At 51.2% G+C, this 22,137-nt stretch overlaps 1 protein-coding gene across 1 annotated transcript in view; it reads left to right on the top strand.

Annotated features, from left to right (window-relative positions):
* ITPK1 (inositol-tetrakisphosphate 1-kinase) overlaps positions 1–22,137 on the top strand; it is a 182,511-nt gene that overhangs the window by 138,763 nt on the left and 21,611 nt on the right. Inside the window, exons 5-6 of the mRNA XM_010384507.2 lie at positions 20,890–20,988; positions 21,342–21,382. Of these exons, the coding sequence (XP_010382809.2) occupies positions 20,890–20,988; positions 21,342–21,382 (140 nt within the window). The remainder of the gene's footprint in view (positions 1–20,889; positions 20,989–21,341; positions 21,383–22,137) is intronic.

Raw genomic sequence — 22,137 nt, 5'->3', positions numbered from 1 at the left:
GGCAGATCTCACTGGATTGTCCTTCAAAAAGTTTGAGCAAATTTCACTCCTGATGGTGCCAGTCTGCCTGGGGAAACCATACCCAGCTCGTCTGATGTATGTTTGTCATTATTGGCACAACTGAGTGTCCCATCGTGGATTCACTGGCTCCATTTGCATGTCTTGTATGAACGAATCTTTGCCTGTTGTTTGCCCATTTTTTTTCAGTTGAGTTGTTGATCTTGTTGATTAATTAGAGCCCTTCTTGTATGAAGAAAATTGTCCCATTTTTAAAAATTATGGATGGGTTCATCAATGTAAGCATCATCTTTGCTCTGGGGCCAAGCTAAGATGTTTTGCTTTTAGAATAGGTACTACCAGAAAGAGCCCTCCAAACATTTTTAAAATGTCTTGAAAGTAAAAAGGCTGCCATGTTTTGGGAGCGGGAGCTGGAGCTGAGTGGGGACAGTGAGCGTCTGCCTGGGCCCAGAAGGGGCTGTAAATCAGTGGGAGCAGCTGCCACAGAGTCTACCCACGTTTCCAGCTACCGCCGCCAGACTCAGACGTCGGGTGCTGAAATGTCTGTCTCTGTCTGGGCCAGTGTCTGGCTCTTCTTTTCCTGGGCTTTGGACATTCTGGTTACAAACAGCTCTCTGGTCACATAAGATGAAATGAATCACTAGCTGAGTCACGTGGTTTTGAGGAAACCTGCTCTTCCTCTGCCTGTGGCTTGTTGTATTGGGCTGTAACGTTGCACCTGTGGCATTTGTTGTCTTATCTTCCTGTCTTCCAGTGTTTTCTGTCCACAGCTCGGCTGTCACCAGGTAGCTAAGTGAGGATCTAGCTGCTAGCAGGGAGGTTGCAGCTGTGGCAAGGCCGTAGGGTCTCTTAGATGCCTTCAGAGAGCAGGGTAGGGGGCTGTAGCCACTGGCGAAATGCCCCCTCCTTCCCCCCAGTTACTCCAAGTATCACAATTATGTTTCCCCCTTGAAAGCTGATAGTAGCTGGATGTGTTACTTTCCTGTTGCTGCATGACAGATGACAACAGACTGAGTGACTTAGGACAGTACCTGTTTATTATCTCACAGGTGGGTGGGTCAGAAGCCCACATGGTGTGGTTGGGCTCTTGGCCCAGGGTGTTACAGGCTGAAATCAAGGTGTCCGCAGGGGCAGGTGCTCTTCTGGAGGCCCTGAGGAGGAATCCACCTCCAAGCTAACTCTTGTTGGCAGAATCCAGTTCCTGGTGGCTGTAGGACTGAGGTTCCCGCCCTTGCTGGCCAGCAGCTCCTACAGGTCCTGCGTTTCTTCTCATGGTACACCTCTACTTGCAAGGCGGCCACAGCTGGCCAGTCTCTTTGTGCTTTGAATCTCCAGCTTCCTCTTCAGAGAAGAAGCTCTGTGTGTGATGCCTTAAGAGTCACCCAGACCTTCTCCCTGTTCTGAGGGCAGCAATGCAACATAACCGAGTCCCAGAGGAGAACCCATCCATCATGCATGCAGTCCTGGCGATCATGCAGGGTGTCGCCCAGCCACAGGGGATCTTGGGTCACCGTAGATTCTGCCTGCCACACTGAGTAAATACAGTGGTTTTTCCTTGCATACTTCTAAGTTCAGTGGAATCTGATTGCTATCATTGCATCTCTCCGGGCCCTGTCACCTGTGCTGGGTGTCTTGGGGCATGTCGCCCCTGCCCACTCCCTCTCCTGGGCGGCGTCTCTTGCCATACTGCCCCTGCACTCCACACTGCAGCCAAGCTGAACCCCAGGGGCACCCCTCTTCACCCTTGGCCTTTTTCCATGGTGTTCTGCCTGTCTGGAATACTCTTGGTCCCCACGACTAACTCCAACTTTGGGGTTTGGCTCAGGCCACCTCCTCCCAGAAGCCCTCTGTGCCACATACTCCCTTCCCTGCGTAGGTCTGAGTGCCTTCCTCCCTACCCACAGACCCTTTGCTGCCCTCATAGCACATTCATTCCCCTGTTCCGTCATTGTCTGCTGCCGACTCTCTTCCCCACCTGACCATGACAGCCTTGAGGACAGGGGTGAGTGTGTATTTGGGGACCATGAATCACCAGATCAGGGCCTGGAACATAGTAACTGCTCAATAAGTGTGCAAAGGAGGGAAGAACGTTTTCAAGAATCAGATATGTAAGAAACAGATGCACTGGGGGAGGCTCTGAGCAGAAATCCCACTCCCATGGGAGACAGGCCTGGGGCACGTGGGGTCATGGGCTCAGGGCCACAGGAAGGGGTGGTCCTGGTTGTCAGTGGGGCTCTCGCAGAGGTAGTATTTAGAGCAGCTCTGAAATAATGGACTCGATTAGAGGAAGGCAGGAGCCATTTCAGGGAGAGAGCAGGATGTTCAGGAGAAATGGGGGCTATTGGTGCTGCAGGAGAGAGCCCCACACCAAGGCCCCGAGGGCCTCCAGGGCCAGTTTCTGCTTAGCCTGTGGGGGGAGATAGGGAGGCCACTGGGAGGCTGCTGTGGCTTCAGGAAAAGATGCTAAGGGTGTGGTGAGGGTGGCAACTCTGGTCAGGAAGAGATGGGGTGGAGGTCAGAAATTGAGGGGGAACATTGGCAGGCATCAGGGCAGGCATTGTTGTTTGGGATGAGTTAAGGAGAAGGAAACACAGGACAAGCCATAACCACAATCTGTGGTGCCAGCTTCACAGGGCAGGACAGTGCTGGGGGGCTCCAAGGGTGGGCCAGGTGTCTCCACGGCGGCCAAGAAAAACTACAAGAGAGGCCAGGTGCGGTGGCTCATGCCTGTAATCCCAGCATTTTGGGAGGCCAAGGTGGGTGGATCACCTGAGGTCAAGAGTTCAAGGCTAGCCTGACCAATATGGTGAAACCCTATCTCTACTAAAAATACAAAAATTAGCTGGGCGTGGTGGCACATGCCTGTAGTCCCAGCTACTCGGGAGGCTGAGGCAAGAGAATTGCTTGAACCTGGGAGGTGGAGGTTGCAGTGAACCAAGATCATGCCACTGCACTCTAGCCTGGGCAACAGAGTGAGACTCCATCTCAAAGAAAAAAAAAAAACCTGTGAGAGAGGGACCCCTTGTAGGCCCCCAACAGTAATAAGTCCCCAGTCTGGGCCAAATCCCAGGGCTTCAGTGATAAAGATTCCATTTCAACAGGCAGAGATGAGAAGGGAGGGCATTCCGGTGGCAGGTACAACACAGACAAAGGCCAGGCAGGTAAGAAAGGCCAAGTTATCACCAGGAACAGAGATGGTCCCTCTTCATGAGAGCCTTTCTTGTTTTGGGGCATGGGGTGGTACAGGCCCCCTCCACCTGGCATGGAGTAGACTTGTTGGCCTTGTCAACAAAGGAGAAAGGCCAGAGCCCTCCACCTTTCTCCCCTCCCCTCCAGCATTCAGGTAAGTTTCTGTCATGGAGTTCACTCGGCTGCCTCAGGGGCTCTGGCTCAGCCAAGAACACTGTCAGGGCTGGGTGATGTTCCCTTTGTGTTTTCTCTGGACTTGTTCTGGCAAGCCCCAGATCTAGCCTTGTATTCTAAACGTGAGAATTCTGCATCAAAGCTGTGTGGTCTGCCCAAAGATGACCCAGATCTCAGCGCTCCTCTAGGGCTGGTGTAGTCTGTTCTCACACTGCTATAAAGAACTACCTGAGGCCTGTCATGGTGGCTCACATCTGTAATCCCAACACTTTGAGAGGCCGAGGCAGATGGATCATTTGAGGTCAGGAGTTCCAGACCAGCCTGACCGACATGGGAAAACGCTGTCTGTACTAAAAATACAAAAATTAGCCAGGCATGGTGATGTGCGCTTGTAATCCCAGCTACTTAGGAGGCTGAGGCATGAGAATAGCTTGAACCAGGGAGGTGGAGGCTGCAGTGAGCTGAGATTGTGCACTGCATTCCAGCCTGAGTGACAGAGTGAGACTCTGTCTCCAAGGGGAAAAAAAAAGGATTAAAAAAAACCTGCCTGAGAGTGGGTAATTTATGAAGAAATTATGAAGAGGTTTAATTGACTCACAGTTCTGCAGGCTGCACAAAAAATATGTCCAGGGAGGCCTCAGGAAACTTACAATCATGGCAGAAGGTGAAGGGGAAGTAGGCATGTCTTTACGTGGCAGTAAGAGGGAGAAACAGAGCAAAAGGGGAAGTGCTACATGCTAGATTTCCTGAGAACTCACTGTCACACAAACAGCTAGAGGGAAATCCACCTCCATGATCCAGTCACCTCCCACCAGGTCCCTCCCCCAAATTGGAAATTACAATTTGACATGAGATTTGGGTGGGGACACAGAACCAAACCATATCATTCCACCCTGACACCTCCCAAGCCTCATGTCCTTCTCACATTTCAAAACACAATCATGCCTTCCCAACAGCCCCCCAAAGTCTTAACTCATTCCAGCATTAACTCAAAAGTCCAAGTCCAAAGTCTCATCTGAGACAAGGCAAGTCCCTTCTGCCTATAAGCCTGTAAAATAAAAAACAAGTTAGTTACTTCCAAGATACACTGAGGGTACAGGCATTGGGTAAACAGACCCAATTCCAAGAGGGAGAAATTAGCCCAAACAAGAACTACAGGGACTGCAGTCTCCATGCAAGTCCAAAACCCAGCAGGGCAGTCATTAAATCTTAAAGTTCCAAAGTAATCTCCTTTGACTCCATGTCTCACATCCAGGCCACACTGATGCAAGGGGTGGGCTTACAAGACTTGGGCGGCTCCACCCCTGTGGCTCTGCAGGGTGCAGCCCTCACAGCTGCTTTCATGGCCTGACACTGAGTACCTACAGCTTTTCCAGGGACACAGTACAAGCTCTCGGTGGATCTATCATTATGGGATCTGGAGGATGGTGGCTCTCTTCTCACAGCTCCACTAGGCAGTGCCCCTCTGGGGTCTCTAGCATCACATACTCTCTGCACTGCCCTAGCAGAGGTTTTGCATGAGGGCTCCACCCTTGCAGCAGACTTCTGCCTGGACATCCAGGCATTGCCATACATCCTCTGAAATCTAGGCAGAGACTCAACTCTTGCCTTCAGCACACCTGCAGGCCCAACACCATGTGGAAGCCGCCAAGGCTTGAGGATTGCACCCTCCAAAGCAATAGCTTGAGCTGTACCTTGGCCCCTTTTAGCTACTGCTCGAGCTGGAGCAGCTGGGATGCAGGGTGCTGTATCCTGAGACTGCACAGAGCAGCAGGGTCCTGAGCCCAGCCCACAAAACAATTTTTCCCTTCCAGACCTCCAGGCCTGTGATGGGAGGGCCTGCTGTGAAAGTCTCTGAAATGCCCTGAAGGCATTTTCCCCTATTGTCTTGGCTATTCGCCTTCAGGGCTTCTTTACTTATGCAAATTTCTACAGCTTTGAGGTCCTCCTCAGAAAATGGGTTTTTCTTTTCTACCACATGGTCAACCTGCAAATTTTCCAAACTTTTATGCTCTGCTTCCCTTTTAAATATATAAGTTCTAGTTTCTGGTCATTTTCTTGTTTTTGCAAATGAGCATAGGCTTTTAGAAGCAGCCAGCCCACATCTTGAATGCTTTGCTGCTTAGAAATTTCTTCCACCAGATGCCCCAAACTATCTCTCTCAAATTCAGAGTTCCACAGATCTCTAGAGCAGGGACACAATGTTGCCAGGCTCTTTGCTAAAGCATAGCAAGAGTGACATTTACTCTAGTTTCCAGTAAGTTCCTCATCTCCATCTGAGACCTACTCAGCCTGGACTTCACTGTTCATAGCACTATCAGCATTTTGGTCACAACCATTCCACAAGTCTCTGGGAAGTTCCAAACTTACCCTCATCTTCCTCTCTTCTTCCGAGCCCTCCAAACTGTTCCATACTCTGCCCATTATCTGGTTCCAAATTTGCTTCCACATTTTCAGGTATCCTTATAGCAGTGCCCCACTTCTCTGGTACCATTTTTCTGTATTAGTTTGTTCTTACGTTGCTATAAAGAACTACCTGAGACTGGGTAATTTATGAAGAAAAGAAGTTTAATTGACTCCCGGTTCCACAGGCTGTACAGAAGCCATGGCTGATAAGGCCTCAGGAAACTTACAGTGATGGTGGAAGGTGAAAGGGAAGCAGGCACACCTTCACATGGTGACAGGAGAGAGAAAGAAGGGTGAAGTGTTACACCCTTTTAAGCAATTGGATCTCGAGAGAACTCACTCACTGTCATGAGAACAGCAAGGGGGAAATCCACCCCCATGATCCAGTCACCTTTTACCAGGTCCTCGCCCAATGCTGGGAATTACAATTCAACATGAGATTTGGGTAGAGACAGAGAGCCAAACCATGTTGGCTGGCTTAGAAGTTTGCTGCTGATCTGAGTTCGAGTTCTGTCATGATAGATAGATGGACGAGAAGGCTCTACCTTCCTTAATGCCTGAGGGTCAAGAGTTCCATCTTTGGGCAGGAGGAAGCAGGCATGTCACTCCTCCAGTATTCTCTACTCTTCTTTCTCCCCTGCCTCCCCCAGTGCCATGTCAGGCTGCAGAGCAGTGATAGGCTCTGTAAGGTGATCTTGGATGGTTTTAAATGGCAGACCTTCAAATAGTAATACCAGTGGTAATGATGACAATGATGATGGAAAGGATGTTGGGATCTGATACTTGGTGTCTTCCGCATGCTGGTTTCTGTTTTAAGTGCTTTATGTGTTAACCTGTTTGATCCTTACAGCAATCCTATGAGCAGGACTGCTCTTATTGCCATTTTACAGATCAGGAAATTAAGGCACCAAAAGGTGAAGTAACTGTCTCAAGTTCACACAGTATGGAGTGTTCAGCCAGGCAGCTCCCAGGACTGGCTGCAGTGTTTGGGAAGCACAGCTGGCCCAGTGCCTCTGTTTCCTGGTCCCTGAAGTGGGAAAAGAGCCTTTCTTAACTCTTTCCAGACTCAGTGTTCTTAAGTGGGAATGATGAGACTGGAGACCAGTGACAAAGGCTGTCATGCAGTGGTTTGCCCAGCGGTCAAGGGCATCCTTGCCTGCCACATGCTGGCTTTGATCTTGAACATGCAACCACTCAGGGCCTCTGCTTCTCATACGCAAAATAGAGTGGTGATAGTGATCCATGCTGTGGCATTGCTATAAAGATGACACGAGTTAATGCCTACAAGTGCTTGTTGATGGAGCAGAGCACACTGCATTGCATGTCTGGTTATTGTTGGCATTAAGCCCTGCATGTGCTGTGTTATGTGCCCAACACGTCATTTCCATGAGCCTTCATTTTGGTTATCTGTTAGATGGAAGTCCAAAATGATAATGGTGTTTATTTTGCTCATGAATCTGCAGCTTGGCTGGGCTCAGCTGGGTGGTTCTCCCATGTAGTCTTGCATGGCAGCTTAGCATGATGGTGACAGAGTAGCCAGACTACTGACTTGATAGCTCAGAGACCCAGGGGTGTGTCCCGAGAAAGAGAGCCTCCTGTGGCCTTGCATCCAGAGTCCATGTTCTATTTATCTGTGAGGCTCTAGGGCCAGTTCACATTTAAGGGGACAGCATTTAGGGTCCACTTCATAATGGAAAGAAGCATGTAAGAAATAGAGACTGGAAATCCCACAGTCTGCCATCTGCTAACTGGAGACTTGAGGGCTAGGAGAGATGGTGGTGTAAGTTATAGTCTGTATTAGTTCGTTCTCACACTGCTATAAGGACATTCCCAAGACTGTGTCATTTATAAAGGAAAGAGGTTTAACTGACTCACAGTTTGCAGGGTCAGGGAGGCCTTAGAATACTTACAATCATGGCGGAAGGGGAAGCAAACATGTCCTTCTTCACATGGCGGCAGCAAGGAGAAGTACAGAATGAAGCAGGGGAGCATCGGGGGAGCCCCTTATAAAGCCATCAGATCTCATGGGAACTCGCCATCATGAGAACAGCATGGAAGTAACCACCCCCATGATTCAATTACCTCCCACCGAGTCCCTCCCATGATATGGGGATGATGAGATTTGGGTGGGGACACAGCCAAACCATATCATAGTCCAAGTCCAAAGGCCTGAGGACCAGGAGAGCTGATGCTATAATTTATGGTTCGACTGCAGGAGACTGATGTCCCAGCTTGAACAGTGAGGCCAAGCGAGTGAATTCTTACCCCTCCTTTTGTTCTGTTCAGGCCTTTGACTGACTGGACAGGGCCCACCCACTTTGGGGAAAGTAGTCTGCTTGACTCAATTTACCAGTTCAAATGCTAATCTCATTCAGATACACTCAGAACAATGTTAACCAAATATGTGGGAACCCTGTGGCCCAGTCAAATTGACAAGAATTAACTGCCCCACCATGGCAGGCCTGCTGTGTTCTAGGCTCTAGGACAGGTCCCAGGCACACAGAGGTGAGCAAGGCAGGCATAGTCCCTGCTCCACCGAGCCTCCCGCCTCACCTGCCTCCATCAGGTAGGCAGACACCCAGCAAGCCTTAATGTCAGAGGAACTGGGTACTGGGGCAGGGGTACTGCCTGGGGCACTGAGCCTGCACCCTGTGGCAGAGCTTGATTGAGAAACTGAGCAAGGCTCATTTTGCCCCGAGCTTGGAAGGAGGGAGGAGCTGGAAGCATAGGCAGGCCCTTGGCCATGGAGGACTTCAAGGCTGGCAAGGAGCCTGGACCTGATTCCGAAGGCCATGGGAGCTGTGGGGGAGCATAGGGCAGCGGCTCAGCCTTAGGCTGGGCTTCACGGGTCACACCTCCCGAGTTCTCCCTTGCCCCCTCCCAACAGCATGAGGTGTGCCAACACTCAGGAGATGCCACTTCCCTACCCTCTCCTCATGGTGGGTCCCAGGGAGGAGACACAGTCCTGTCCTAGCCCCTGTGCCCTGAGACTCTGAAGTCACTGCTTAGTCCTTGTGGCGAGGGCCTGGCCTTCTCTCACACCCCCGCTCCTCCTGTGACCACAGTCCTCATGTGACCTTTCCTTTTCTCGGTGAACCGGACGTCTGGGCAGCGCCCAGTCCTGCTGGGGAGGCCTTGCTCCAGGCTGCCTTTCAGTGACCCAGGCCCCATAAGCCTTTTGCCATTGGCCTTGAGTGCCCTCAGCTCTGAATTCCTCAGTGCCTAAGCAGCACGGGAAGTGCCTTCTGTCCTCCCTTGTCCCACGGGGGCACCTGCGAGGGCCACTGTGTCCTTATGCCCGATGCCCATGAGAGATGCTACCTCCTGGGGAGCTCCTGAGACCATGCACCTTGGATTGGAACCTGGGCTCGTAGCTCTGTGTCCTACGTGTATGCACTGCTGCACACATGCCTGGCCTGCCCAAGGCCCTTGGGGTTGCTGCATTAGCTACACGGGGCTGCGAGGCTAAGGGTCCACTGCTCCTAGGAGCCAGCCAGGACTGTCACAGATTTTCAGGTGGCTTCCACGAGTCAGGCTCCTTGTCCCACATCCCCAGGGCATGCCAGCTTCAGGATCTGGAACTTTTAATGTCTTCACAAACAAAACGCAACATGTCATTCCAGTTTTCTCTCATCCAGGACTGTTCATAGACTTTTCACACACGATGATGTCACTGCCATCCAATTGTTTCCATCCTTTCTGAAGCCCCCAAATCCCCTGCAAATCCAGCCCTGCTCAGTGCCAGCCCCTGCAGGGGCCCCACCCTCCAGGGGCCCCCAATTTCAGGGAGAGATGAGTCACTCATCCTAAGCAAGAGAGACAGTTTGGAGGTATTAGGGATGTGCCCTGGAGGCACAGGGCAAGGGCAGCTCCTCAGCGTAGCTGGAGGGATCCGGTGCTCTGCCAATCTGCAGGAGGGCAGGGTGGGGGCCTGGGCAATCAGGGCACCCCAGAGGGGCATGCAGGGGCCCTGCCTGCGGGCAGGGCACATGGCTTTCTAGGATGGGATGCCTGGAGACCTCCAGCCAGGCCAGGTGGACAGGACCTCGTGCTCTGGTGGTGAGGGTGCATCCAGCCCTTCTCGTCTGGCTCTAAGTCCCTTCAGATCGGGACCACTTCTGTCTCTCTGTCGCTCTCATCCCGGGGCCTCCCACCTGGGTCCTTCCTGGTGTCCCCCTCCTGGTTCAGGCCTGCGCTGCTCTCCTGCCTGCGTGCCTGTGAATTGACTGTGGTTGTTACTGGGTGGCTGCCATCGTCATCACCGGCCAAAAAGCCATTTGGGTTGTTTTCAGAGCTGCTGTCAGGCTGGAACTTGGTTCACCCGGATGCACAGAACATCTTCCCTGTCTAGAATTCAAGAGCATGTGGTTCCCGCCCCCTAACTACATAACCTCAGAGGGAAGGTGACTTTGGACGATGAGTCCAGGCCCTGAATGAGTCCGGAGCACTTGCACTTAACAAATGGGCCGGCTCTTTTCCAGTCCTGCCACAGCCATCTTCAAGGCTGTTCCAGACCCACAGCGCCACAGGGTGGCCAGGCGGGAGATTGCAGGCCCCTCCTTCTTACTTCCTGGGCTGTGCCAACACTGAGCTTCCCTCCTCCTTTTGTTTCCAGCACTCACGGCTCACTTATCCCATCCATCAACTTATCTTCACGCATGTACACGTGCCAGAGAGATGGTTCTTACTGAGGCCTGCCTTCTCCTGTCCCCAAGGAACATACTGCCTAGTTACTGAATCAGAACCCACATGTGAAAATTTAATAGGGCACAAGAGATAAACAACAAAACTCGGTAGCAATGCCAGAAAAGGTATTAGAAAAACGTTGACTGCGGGTAGCAGTTGCACAGTAAGTGCCACTGCGAGGCAGCAGCAGGGGACAGCGTGTTCTTGGGGGCTCTGGAGAAGAGCTGGGATTCTGTGATGCTTGGAAGGGTGGGTATTGCCAAGTGAGACATGGAGCGGGGGCCATCCCAGAGGTATAGTGGGGACACTATATCCACCTGGCGCCAGGGTTTGGCTGGGAACAATCTTGGGTTGTGCAGTGAGAGAAGAGTTGGGCGCAGTAGCTCATGCCTGTAATCCCAACACTTTGGGAGGCCAAGGTGGGCAGATCACTTGAGGTCTGGGGTTCTAGACCAGCCTGGCCAACATGGCAAAACCCCATCTCTACTAAAGACACAAAATTAGCCAGGCGTGGTGGCGTGTGCCTGTAATCCCAGCTACTTGGGAGGCTGAGGCGGGAGAATCACTTGAACCAGGAGGGGGAGGTTGCAGTGAGCTGAGATCACGCCTCTCTACTCCAGCCTGGGTGACAGAGTGAGACTCTGTCTCAGAAAAACAAACAAGAAAACAAAAGAGTTGGGAAGTATATTCATTTGCTGGGGCTGCATGACAATGCTGCATTTAAACAACAGCAGTGTACTGCTTCCCAGTTCTGGAGGCAGAAGTTTCAGATCTGAGTGTTGGCAGGGTTGGCTTCTTCTGAGGCCTCCCTCCTTGGCCTGTGGATGACTGTCATCTTCCCATATCTGCACATGGTCTTCCTCTGTGTGTCTGTGTCCCAATCTCCTTATAAGGACACCAGTCCTATTGGATTAGGACCCACTCTAGTGACTTCATTTCACCTCTTTAAAGACCCTGTATCCCAGTACCATCCCGTTCTCAGGCATGGGGATTGGGGCTTCAATATGAACTTGGAAACAGCGCTCAGCCCATCACAGGAAGGTGCAGAGTCAGGCTGCAGAGGCCTGGAAAGGCTGTGGGCTTCACTCGTGGGGCATGGATGCCTTACTGGGAGCTGCCTCAGTACAGGTGAGAGCTGTAGGACGGTGGTTTGTGGGCAGAGGAGCATGTGTGCAGAGAAGATGAGTATGTAGTGAGGGGACCAACAAGGGGCTTTCTGGATTAACAGACTTCAGGAACATCGATTCCAGGAGCTGGGAAGAGGTCACGGTGCTGGGCCACAGCCCTTGTTCCATCAGTGTCCAAGGAGGGCAGGCCAGAGCAGGCTGGGGGCACTGTGCTGGTAGGTACCAGCCACCCCAGGGAGGGTGGGCATCCGTGGAAACAGGGCTGGATAATACAATTCTCAATCATTCCGAATGCTCCTCATGGGCGTGGCCTCACCACGTCCCTGCAACCACCCGGGGAGGTGGGCAGCATCGCTGGCCTAGTTTACAGGTATCAGATCAGAGCATTGGTGGTCCCAGTCATAGCAACTGGGCTGGCCCTCCTTTTGCTTCCTGGGCTTTCTCTGCCGTGACGGCTTCCTCCCTGCAGTGTCCCTGGCCTCCCTGGCCCTGGGCATTGTGGCATCAGTGCTGGATGCCCATGTTCCTTGGTGTGTTATTGACATTTGACCTGCTTCCTGGACCCTCCCCAGCAGACCTTGTGTATGACGGTCCAGGTCATGACGACAGTAGTACAGCTAGCTTTTCATGCATACCTGCTAGTGCCGGCTTTAAACATGAGTGAGGCCCGTCCTCAGCATCTGCTGGATGCTGGCCACCTCTGAGTGAGGGCAGTGGGACCATGACAATGAGTGGGGGGAGGGGTAACAGCCCTCTGAACCAGGTGCTGTTCTAGTCCTCATTTTACAGCAAGGAAACTGAGGCACAGTGAGGTAACTGAGTCACAGCGAGGCAAAGTTTCTTGGCCAGGGTGATACAGCTGATAAGAGATGGAGCCAGGATTCAAACCCAGACAGCCCAGGTTCTCTACGGATCCTGCAGCGTGCCCAGTCAGGTGGGGAAGGTGGATGCATCATTAGTTGGCCAAGATGAGCAGCGTGGGGCCCTTGGGTGGCACAGCAAGGGGGCTGCTCCCAGGTGAGCAGGAAGAGGGTGCCTGACCCATGTTGGAGGATAAGCAGGAGTCTCCCAGGCATGGGTTGGTGCCAGGAGGGGAAAGAAAGGGCACGTGGGCCTGAGAGAGCTGCACCTGTATGGGCTCTGGGGCCTGAGAAGTCTGGGCGTGGGTTTCACTCCAACCCCCGCTTTCAAAAGAGGCTGCGAGGCCAGGTGCAGTGGCTCACGCCTGTAATCCCAGCACTTTGGGAGGCTGAGGCGGGCGGATCACTGAGGTCAGATCGAGACCATCCTGGCTAACACTGTGAAACCCCATCTCTACTAAAAAAGATACGAAAAAATTAGCCAGGCGTGGTGGCGGGCACCTGTAGTCCCAGCTACTCAGGAGGCTGAGGCAGGAGAATGGTGTGAACCCGGGAAGCAGAGCTTGCAGTGAGTGGAGATCGTGCCACTGCACTCCAGCCTGGGTGACAGAGCGAGACTCTTGTCTCAAAAAAAAAAAAAAAGATGCTGCGAGAACTTAGAATCTGCTGACCCTGCTCTGTCAGCAACACAATGGTGGTCCCTCTTGCCCCAGTTTCCTGCCATACAAAATGGGCCCCTAGGAATTGGCAGTGGCCCAGGAAGCAGGACTGAGCCCAGCTCTAAGAGCCGGTGTCCCAGGCACACATAGCTGGGGTCTCCCATGTGCAGGGGTGCCCTGGGATGTGGACCAGTAGCTGCTATTCGACACCTGCCTGCTTCCTTGAGGGCATCCCCCACTGGGTCCCTGTAATGTGCCAGGCCTCCCAACAGCTCTCTAGGGAAGCAACACTCCTATTTTGCAGACAAGGAAAGCAAGGCTCAGCAGAGTTAGGTCGTGTGCCCAAGGTTTCAGTGAGTGGAAGTTTGCCCCAGGTCCATTGTCGGGCCAGGCGGCTTCAAAGCTGCGCCTTTAGGTGCTCATTTCCTCCTCCTTCCACCCCTGTTGTCCTCTTGGGTTCACCTGTTTGTCACTGAACTTTCGTTTTCTTGTAAGTTCTGTAGCTGCTACCAGTTGGATGAGGGAGAAATCACCTGGTGGAGTGGATGGGTAATAAGGTGTGACGCGGGAGGCCAGCCTTTTCCTGGCTCTGCTGGTAACTTGTGTGGCCTTGAACTATTCCCCTCCCCTTTCTGGACTTATGAAAGCCTGTGTCTGGGACTTGCCCATCTCCATGTGCCCTCCTGCTTCATGGTATCTGATTTGGAGAGGCAGAGAGGGAAGACGGGAGCATTTCTGTTTCCCATGGGCTGATATTCACTCTCAAAAGAACACAACCCACCATCCAACCACAGAAAGCCTCATTCCACCTCCCATCCAAAAATGAGGATGGTAGAGAAATAAGCAACAGTGGCCTTTTTCAGGGAACCAGAAATAGCCTCCCAGGCTCCCCGCTCTGGCTTCCCGAGTCTTCATTCTGTCTCTATTCTGGGAGAAGAGCTGCTGGCGCCACTGCGAGCTTCTCATGATTGAGAGGGAGGAACCCCTGCTGTCACTGTCCCTTAGGCGGGCACTGTCCCTTGTCTGCTGGTACTGAGATGGTGGGGGTACACCTGGGCGCCACCTGCCAGTGGAGACAGCCGGGCCTGGTTCCTTCCCAGCCTCATGCTCTGCCGGAGCATTCTCAGGCTGAGTCGTTCGTGTGTCCAAAGAGCAGCAGGTTGGGCCTTTGCACTGGCTGTTCCCCGTGCCTGGTTGGCGCCTCCCCCAGATATGCAGCCCCCCTGGCTCCCTCACCCTGTCTTTGGAAGGTGCCCCTCACCATGTTGTTCAAATCGCATACCCCACCTCTGCCAACACCCCCGGCACCCCCATTTTGTGCTCAATGTTTCACTGCCAGCTCCGGCCAGCTATACATTTCACTTACCTCTCTAGACTATTGTCTGGGTCCCTTCCGCTAGAATGGAAGCTCATCAAGGACAGGGATGCTTCTGTTTTATTTATTGCTATATTGTTAGCTCCTGGAATCTAGTAGAGGCTCAACATACTTTTCTGTTGGTGAATAGCTATTGAAACAGTAGTACTCTATGTTTCTTATTTACTCCGACTTCATGGATGTGTCAGGATGCTTTTGGCTACCAGAAACGGACTCAAGCGGTGCAGACATTGCAGCCTGTCACGCCCAGCAACCCGAGCGGGGGCAGCTCAGGATGCAAAACAGTCTGCGGCCACTGAGAGATGGAGTCCTTCCCAGCATGTGCTCTGTGGGCTCAAGACTGCCTTCAGCGAAGTCTGGTGCCTGAGTTTGGAATACGAGCTCGTCCTAGCAGTGTGGCTGGGCGGGTCTCAGTTGAGCCCCTACCCCACGCCAGAGCAGGAGTGGTCCAGGCAGCCGGTGTGTCTGCCGCTCAGAGTGTGGTCAGCAAGCTCCAGACTGGGATGAATGAACAAGAATGACCGTGCAGACCTCCCTGCTTTCCTGGCCACCCAATTCCTGCTCCCACCTCGGCTGCTGTCTTATGCACCAGAGCCTGGGATTTCAGAAGGGTAGGGGCTGTCTGGCCTGATACTGGATGTGGCCCGTTCTTTGGAAATGTCTTGTTCTTTCATTTCATCTGGACTCCAGACATCTCTGGAGGAAGATGGGCTCCCCTTGTTCCTTCTCTGACTTCACCGTGGACCCAGTGGAGATGGGGAACAAGACTTAGTGCGTGTATAGGGAGGACTGGAGGAGACCGTGGTTGTGAAGCGTTTACTTAGCTCAGTGTACTGCAGAGAGCAAACACTCTGGATGACAGCTACTGCTACTAAGTTTTTTTTCCCCGTAATTTATTGATATAATTTATGTATCATATATTTACCTTTTGTTTGTTTGCTTGTTTGTTTTTTGAGATGGAGTCTCACTCTGTTGCCAGGCTGGAGTGCAGTGACGTGATCTCGGCCCACTGCAACCTCCGCCTCCTGGGTTCAAGGGATTCTCCTTCCTGAGCCTCCCCAAGTAGATGGGATTACAGGCATGCGCCACCACGCCCAGCTAATTCTTGTAATTTTAGTAGAGACGGGGTTTCACCATGTTGGCCTGACTTCAGGTGATCGGCCCGCCTCGGCCTCCCAAAGTGCTGGGATTACAGGTGTGAGCCACCGTGCCCAGCCAAATTTACCTTTTTTAAGTGTACATCTAGTTCGGTAATTTTGATTATATTCACAAAATTATGCAGTCATCACTACTAATTCTGGAACATTTTCATCACCCCCAAAGGAATGTACCCATTTGCAGTCACTCCCAGTTCCTTCCTTCCCCAGCTTCTGTCAACCATTAATCTCTTTTTTGTCTCCGTGAATTGGCCTGCTCCGGACATGTCAGATAAATGGAATCTGTATTACAGCATGTAGCCTTTTGTGTCTGCTTCTTCCTTTCAGCCCAGTGTTTTCACGGTTCTTCCATGTTGTAGCATGTCTCAATACTTTGTTCCCTTTCATGGCTGAATAATACTCCATTGTATGGGTAGAACACCTTTTGTTTATTCTTTCTGCAGTTGATGGGCTTCTGGATTGTTGCCCCATTTGGACTATGATGAGTAATGCTGCTGTGAACCATTTTTAGGATTTTGTGTGGACATGTTTCCGTTCTCTTGGGTATAAGAAGTGGAATTGCTGGATCATATGGTCACTCTGTTTAACTGTGTGAAAAATTGCCAGACTGTTCCCCAAGCAGCTGTACCGTTTCTCTGTTCCCACCAGCAATGGATGAGGGTTGGAATTTTTTCCATACCCTCAGCAACACTTGTTACTGTTGGTCTCTTTTATTATAGTCATCCTGGTAGGTGTAAAGTGGTGTCTCATTGTGGTTTTGATTTGCATTTCCCCGATGGCTAATAATGTGCTCATTGGCCATTTTTATGTCTTATTTTGAGAACTTTCTGTTCAAATCCTTTGCCCATTTTTGAATAGAGATATCTTTGGATTGTTCAGTTGTTGATAGTGTTTTATATATTTTGGATACGAGACCCTTCTTATGATTTGCAAATATTTCTCCCCATTCTGTGGGTTGTCTTTACGTTTTCTGTATAGTGCTCTTTGAAGCAAAACATTTTAAATTTTGATGATGCCCAATTTATTCTATTTTTCCTTGAGTTGCTTTTGCTTTTGGTGTCCTCTCTAAGAAGCCATTGCCTAATTCGTAGTCATGAAGGTTCGCATCTATGTTTTAAGAGTTTTGTAGTTTTAGCTGTTATAACGAGATCGTGATCAGTTTCGAATTAATTTTGTGTATGATGTGAAGTAGGGTTCCTTCTTCCTTCTTTTGCATGTAAATACCCAGTTGTCCGAGCACCATTTGTTGAAACGAATATTCTTTCCGCCCCTTGAATTGTCTAGGCACCCTTGTAGAAAATCGGTTGAGCATAAATGCACAAGTTTGTTTCCAGATTCTCTGTTCTATTCCATTGATCTTTATGTCTATCCTTATGCTGGGACCACATTGCCTCAATTACTCTAGCTTTGTAGTAAGTTTTGTAATGAAGAAGTGTGAGTCCTCCAACTTTTTCTTTTTCCAGATATTTTAGTGGTCCTGAGTCTCTTGCATTTTCATAGGAATTTTAGGATCAGCTTTTCATTTCCTGCAAAGAAAAAGCTGTAGTTTTGATGGCTATCGTACTGAGTCTGTACATCAGTTTGGGAGTATTGCCCACTTAACAATTTTGAATCTCCTATTAATGAGCTTTGTGTATCTTTCCATTTATTGAAGTCTTCTTTGATTTCTTTCAATGGTATTTTGTAGTTTTCAGTGTTTAAGTCTTACATTTATTTGTTAAATTTCTTTTTGATGATTTTGTAAATGGAATTGTTTTCTTAATTTCACGTTTGGATTGTTCATTGCTGGGGTATAGAAATACAGTTGAGGCCAGGCGTGGTAGCTCACACCTGTAATCCTAGCACTTTGAGAGGCTGAGGTGGGAAGATCATTTGAGCTGAGGAGTTTGAGACAAGCCTGGGCAACATAGTGAGACCCCTTCTCTACCAATTAGTTGGGTATGGTGGTGCAGTTGCTCAGAAGGCTGAGTGGGGAAGATCCCTTGAGCCTGGGAGGTTGAGGCTACAGTGAGCTGCCACTGCACTCTAGCTTGGGCAACAGAGTGAGACCCTGACTAAAATACATATATATATATATTTTTTTTTTTTCTTTTTTCTTTTTTTGAGATGGAGTTTCACTCTCGTTGCCCAGGCTGGAGTGCAATGGCATGATCTCGGCTCACCTCAACCTCCACCTCCCGGGTTCAAGCGATTCTCCTGCCTTAGCCTCCCGAGTAGCTGGGATTACAGGCATGCACCACTATGCCCGGCTAATTTTGTATTTTTAGTAGAGACAGGTTTTCTCCATGTTGATCAGGCTGGTCTTGAACTCCCAGCCTCAGGTGATCCGCTCACCTTGGCCTCCCAAAGTGCTGGGATTACAGGCGTGAGCCACCACGCCAGACCCATAAATATCCTTTTTAAAAATTAAAAAAGTACAGTTGCTTTTCCTGTATCCTACAACCTTGCTAAACTCATTTATTAGCTCTAATGGTTTTGGAGGTTTTTTAAATATGTGCATTCCTTGGGATTTTCTATGTATAAGATCCTATTATCTGCAAATAGAGATGGTTTCACTTCTTCCCTTCAACGCTGTATGCTGTTTCATTTTTCTTGCCTAATGGCCGTGGCTAGAACCTCCAGTACAGTGTTAAATAGAAGTGGCAGAGGCAGACCTCCTTATCTTGTTCCTGATCTTAGGGGAAGTGTCTAGTCTTTCACTGAGGAGTCTGGGTTTTTCTAGAAGGTTAAAGAAGCTCCCTTATGTTCCTAGTTTGTGGAGTGTTCTTGCCATGAAAGGGTGTTAGATTTTTTCAGATGCTTTTTCTGCATCCATTGAGATGATCGTGTGGTTTTTGTCCTTTATTAATATGGTGTATTGCCTTGGTTGATTCTGTGTGTTGACACTGCTATTGTTATGAGGTTTGCCACAGAGCAGAGTAGCACGCTGTTAGGAACCCCTCGAGCCAGGGAGCTCCATGGGCACTTTTTCTGCGAGGGAGGCTGTAGTCAACAGCAGGGGCCTGGGAGTCAAACGGTCCGGGTGTGACCTCCTGGCTGTACCACTGGCTCACTGTGGAACTCTGTGCAGGGAAATGCCACCTCTGTGCCCTAGTTTCCTCATCTGTAAAATTCTAAGGGACAGGAGTGCTTCCTTGTGGGGTTCTTATGAGGGTAAATGAGTTACTGTGTAACTACGTGGAGCAGTGTCTGGCATGGAACACATGCAGTGTTTTGAGACATTGGCTACTGGCCACTAGTGATATTATGTAAAAGCTTGGATGGGTCAGGCTGGGGAGGGACAGTTGAGAAGGGCATTGAAATCTGAAAGCCAAGCTGATTCACCTGCTCTAAAAACTCTGAGGGCCGTAGGGAGCCTGGAAGCTCTTACAGGAGGTGGCCTGTTTGACCCCAGCAGCCTCCAGATCTTCCTGTGGGAGGAGGGGCCAAAGGTGGAGCCCAGGCTGGTGAGCGCCCGTCTGAAGTCTGTTTATGGCAGAACCCTCCAGTTCATTCAGGCCTTTGGGACTGGGTTGCAGGGGCTGTGTGTTTGCAGCAAGGAGGCTTTTGCACAGACTGCTTCCTCCCTTGACAGCCATGGAGGGCCTGCCAGCCCTCACAGCATTCCCACCCGGCCTGGGGCCTTGTTTGGAAAATGGCTTTCAGCTGAGCACTAGCTCCCACGCCCGCCCCCAGCCCTGACTTTCCTGACTTCCCCTCTCCTGGGCTGCCAGGTGAGCCTGGCTCCTTGTTCTGGCTCTGCCGTTGACCACTGTATGACCTTGGGGCCTCTGTTTCTGCACACTGTCAGGGACTGCTGCTGATTGAATAGGCCTCTGTGCAGAGGGCCTGCATCACTGTCTGCCGGGGGCTGGGGAAACACTGGCTCCAGACCACCCTCCCAGTGCCCCAGAGAAACTGAAACCCCCCAAATCTTTCTGTTTGGAGTTTAGACTGTGAGGGTAGGAGTGAGGGAAAAGGGGAATGAGGATGAGGAGGGAGATAAAAGCACTTTTATATGCTCTGTGTAATTCTTGGCATTTGTTTTTATGAGATAAATGAGGCTGGATCTACCTTGATTTAATGTCCTGACCTCCTAGCCAGCCAAGTAGCTAGCAGCTCGAGACAGGCCGCTTCGCTGTTTACTTTTGGTTTGGTTTCCAAGCCTGTGGGTGGCAGACCGCCCCCGCCCCACTCACGCTCAGCCTTTCCTGGCCCCTGTGCCCTGAAGGACAGGGTGGTCCCACCTCTGTGGTCTTATCAGGGAAGGGGGACAATGACAAGAAACAATAATAAAAAACTAGTAATTTCATCATCAGCAGAGAGATTCCAAATACGTTTTGTTATCCCATAAAAAATCTGTTTCCCCCTGCTCGGTGCCAGGCACGAGTCAGGATGAACAGAACAGGTCAGCTTTCGAGGGTTTTAGAAAGTTGGGCTCACCTGTAGAATCCACTGGGTGGGCCTGGAGAGGGGCTCAGGAATGCCAAGCTGTGAAGGGTGAGAAGCCATTGGCAGGGGGACCAGGTGCGGCCTGGGCTGGAGCGTGCAGCGGAGATGCAGTGAGCATGCTGGGGAGGCCACCTCTGGAGCTCCACGTGATGCCCTCAATTATGTTAAGTAGTCGGCAGGTGAGGGGTCAGGCGGTGTCCATGTGGAAACAGTTGTGTTACCACCAGCTAGTTCTTTAATCTCCCTGACCCCAGTTTCCTCCTCATGGGATTATTTTGCAAACCTAGAGGTGATGCCGGCAAAGCCCTCGGCACAGCGCTAGACACATGCTAAGAGCTGTATTGTCACTGCGATTATTATTAAGCCAGTGTATCATACCATGGGAAAGTCTTTATTGAACCAGAAAAATGGTCATGGCTTATTAAGTTAGGATTCAGGTTACAAAACAGTATCCTGTTTATAAAGCTCTCTGTGTGTAAATGTACACATGGCCAAAAGGCCACAGTGGTGGGTTAGTAGTTGTAATGTCTGTGAATATGTACATTTTTTACTTTTCTGTGCTCTTTGGATTTTACACAGTGATCATACACGAGTTTTGTAATTACAGAAATGTTATTGGACAGTGTAACGGCAGTGCTGTGGTTATTGTTCACACACATGAGCACATGGGACTGCAGAGTTTGAGGACGGTCAGATCCAGGAGCATGAGGGCACGGAAGGCCCCTGGGGTGGGGCGGGCTGTTGCAGGACGTGCGCCTGGGGCAGCTGTCCAGGAGCTGTGCTGACCAGGCCTCCCCTCTGCCCTAGATGACAGGATCTGCTCACCACCCTTCATGGAGCTCACGAGCCTGTGCGGGGATGACACCATGCGGCTGCTGGAGAAGAACGGCCTGGCTTTCCCGTTCAGTGCGTACCACCCCAGCTCCACCTGAGGGCAGGTGCTGTAGGCCTAGGCCAGCATGGGGGAGGGGCGGGGTTTGTAGTCCCTTCTGGATTTAAGCTCACCTGGGGATGGACGAGCACATGGCCCTGGGTCCCACCTCCACCCACACCACAGAAACCGGGTCCTGGTGGGGGGCACAGGACAACGTGCTCTCCTGCCTGGCCTGGGGGTGTCTACCCACACATCACCCTCAGTGCAGATACCAGGTGTCCAGAGTGTGTGTCTCAGCTAGAGTTCCTTTCTAGACGTGCCAAATACCCCTGCCTTGTGGGTGAATGGCCTAATTTCTCTCTGCTTTTCTCTCCCCAACCCATAGTTTGCAAAACCAGAGTGGCTCATGGCACCAACTCTCATGAGGTGAGTGGAAGAAGATCTGACTGTCTGTCGCCCCCGACCCCCATCCTTTCAGCTCGTCGTGTCTCATTGCGACCCTGCCAGATTCCTCACTGTCACTGCTCCTGCCCTCTGTTAGTCCCGGCTCCTTGGTAGATAGCCTCCTTCCCTTCCCTGGACTGTCTGCAACCTCACCCCAGTGTCTGTCCTGTCCCCAAGGCAGGAGGATGTGCTCGGGACCCACCTGTCCTCTGTGGAGCCTGTCTTAGCTCTGGCAGCCATAACAAACCCCAGGCACTGGGTGGCTTCGCCACATTTATTTTCTTACGGTCCTGGGAGGCTGAAAGTCCCAGGTCAGGGTGCCAGCAGGGTCAGTTTCTGGTGAGGGCTCTCGTCATACCTTGCAGATGGCCACCTTATCCCTGTGTCCTCACATGGCCTCTTGTGTGTGTGAATGGGGAGGGATAGAAAGCAAGAGCAAGCTCTCTAATTTCTTCTGATAGGGGCACTAATCCCATCTTAAGGGCCCCGCCCTCAAGACCTCCAAAAAGACCCCACCTCCAGATACCACCACAGTGGGGCGCAGGCTTCAGCGTAGGAGTTCTAGGGCACACATTCAGTCCATAGGGGAGCTTGTGCGAGTCATGCCCCAGTGCAGCCCACCCTGCAGGACTGTCTGTCCTTTGGGCCATCAGTGTCATCTCCTCGAGGGCCTGTCTTGTGGCAGGCACTGGGCTGGGCCCACATGAGGGCTATTAGCTCTGAGAAGGCTCTGTCAC

The sequence above is a fragment of the Rhinopithecus roxellana genome, chromosome 5 (assembly GCF_007565055.1).
Source record: "Rhinopithecus roxellana isolate Shanxi Qingling chromosome 5, ASM756505v1, whole genome shotgun sequence".
Classification (NCBI taxonomy): domain Eukaryota; kingdom Metazoa; phylum Chordata; class Mammalia; order Primates; family Cercopithecidae; genus Rhinopithecus; species Rhinopithecus roxellana.
The sequence above is the reverse complement of the archived record's forward strand: the minus strand, read 5'-3'. Positions and strand labels throughout refer to the sequence as shown.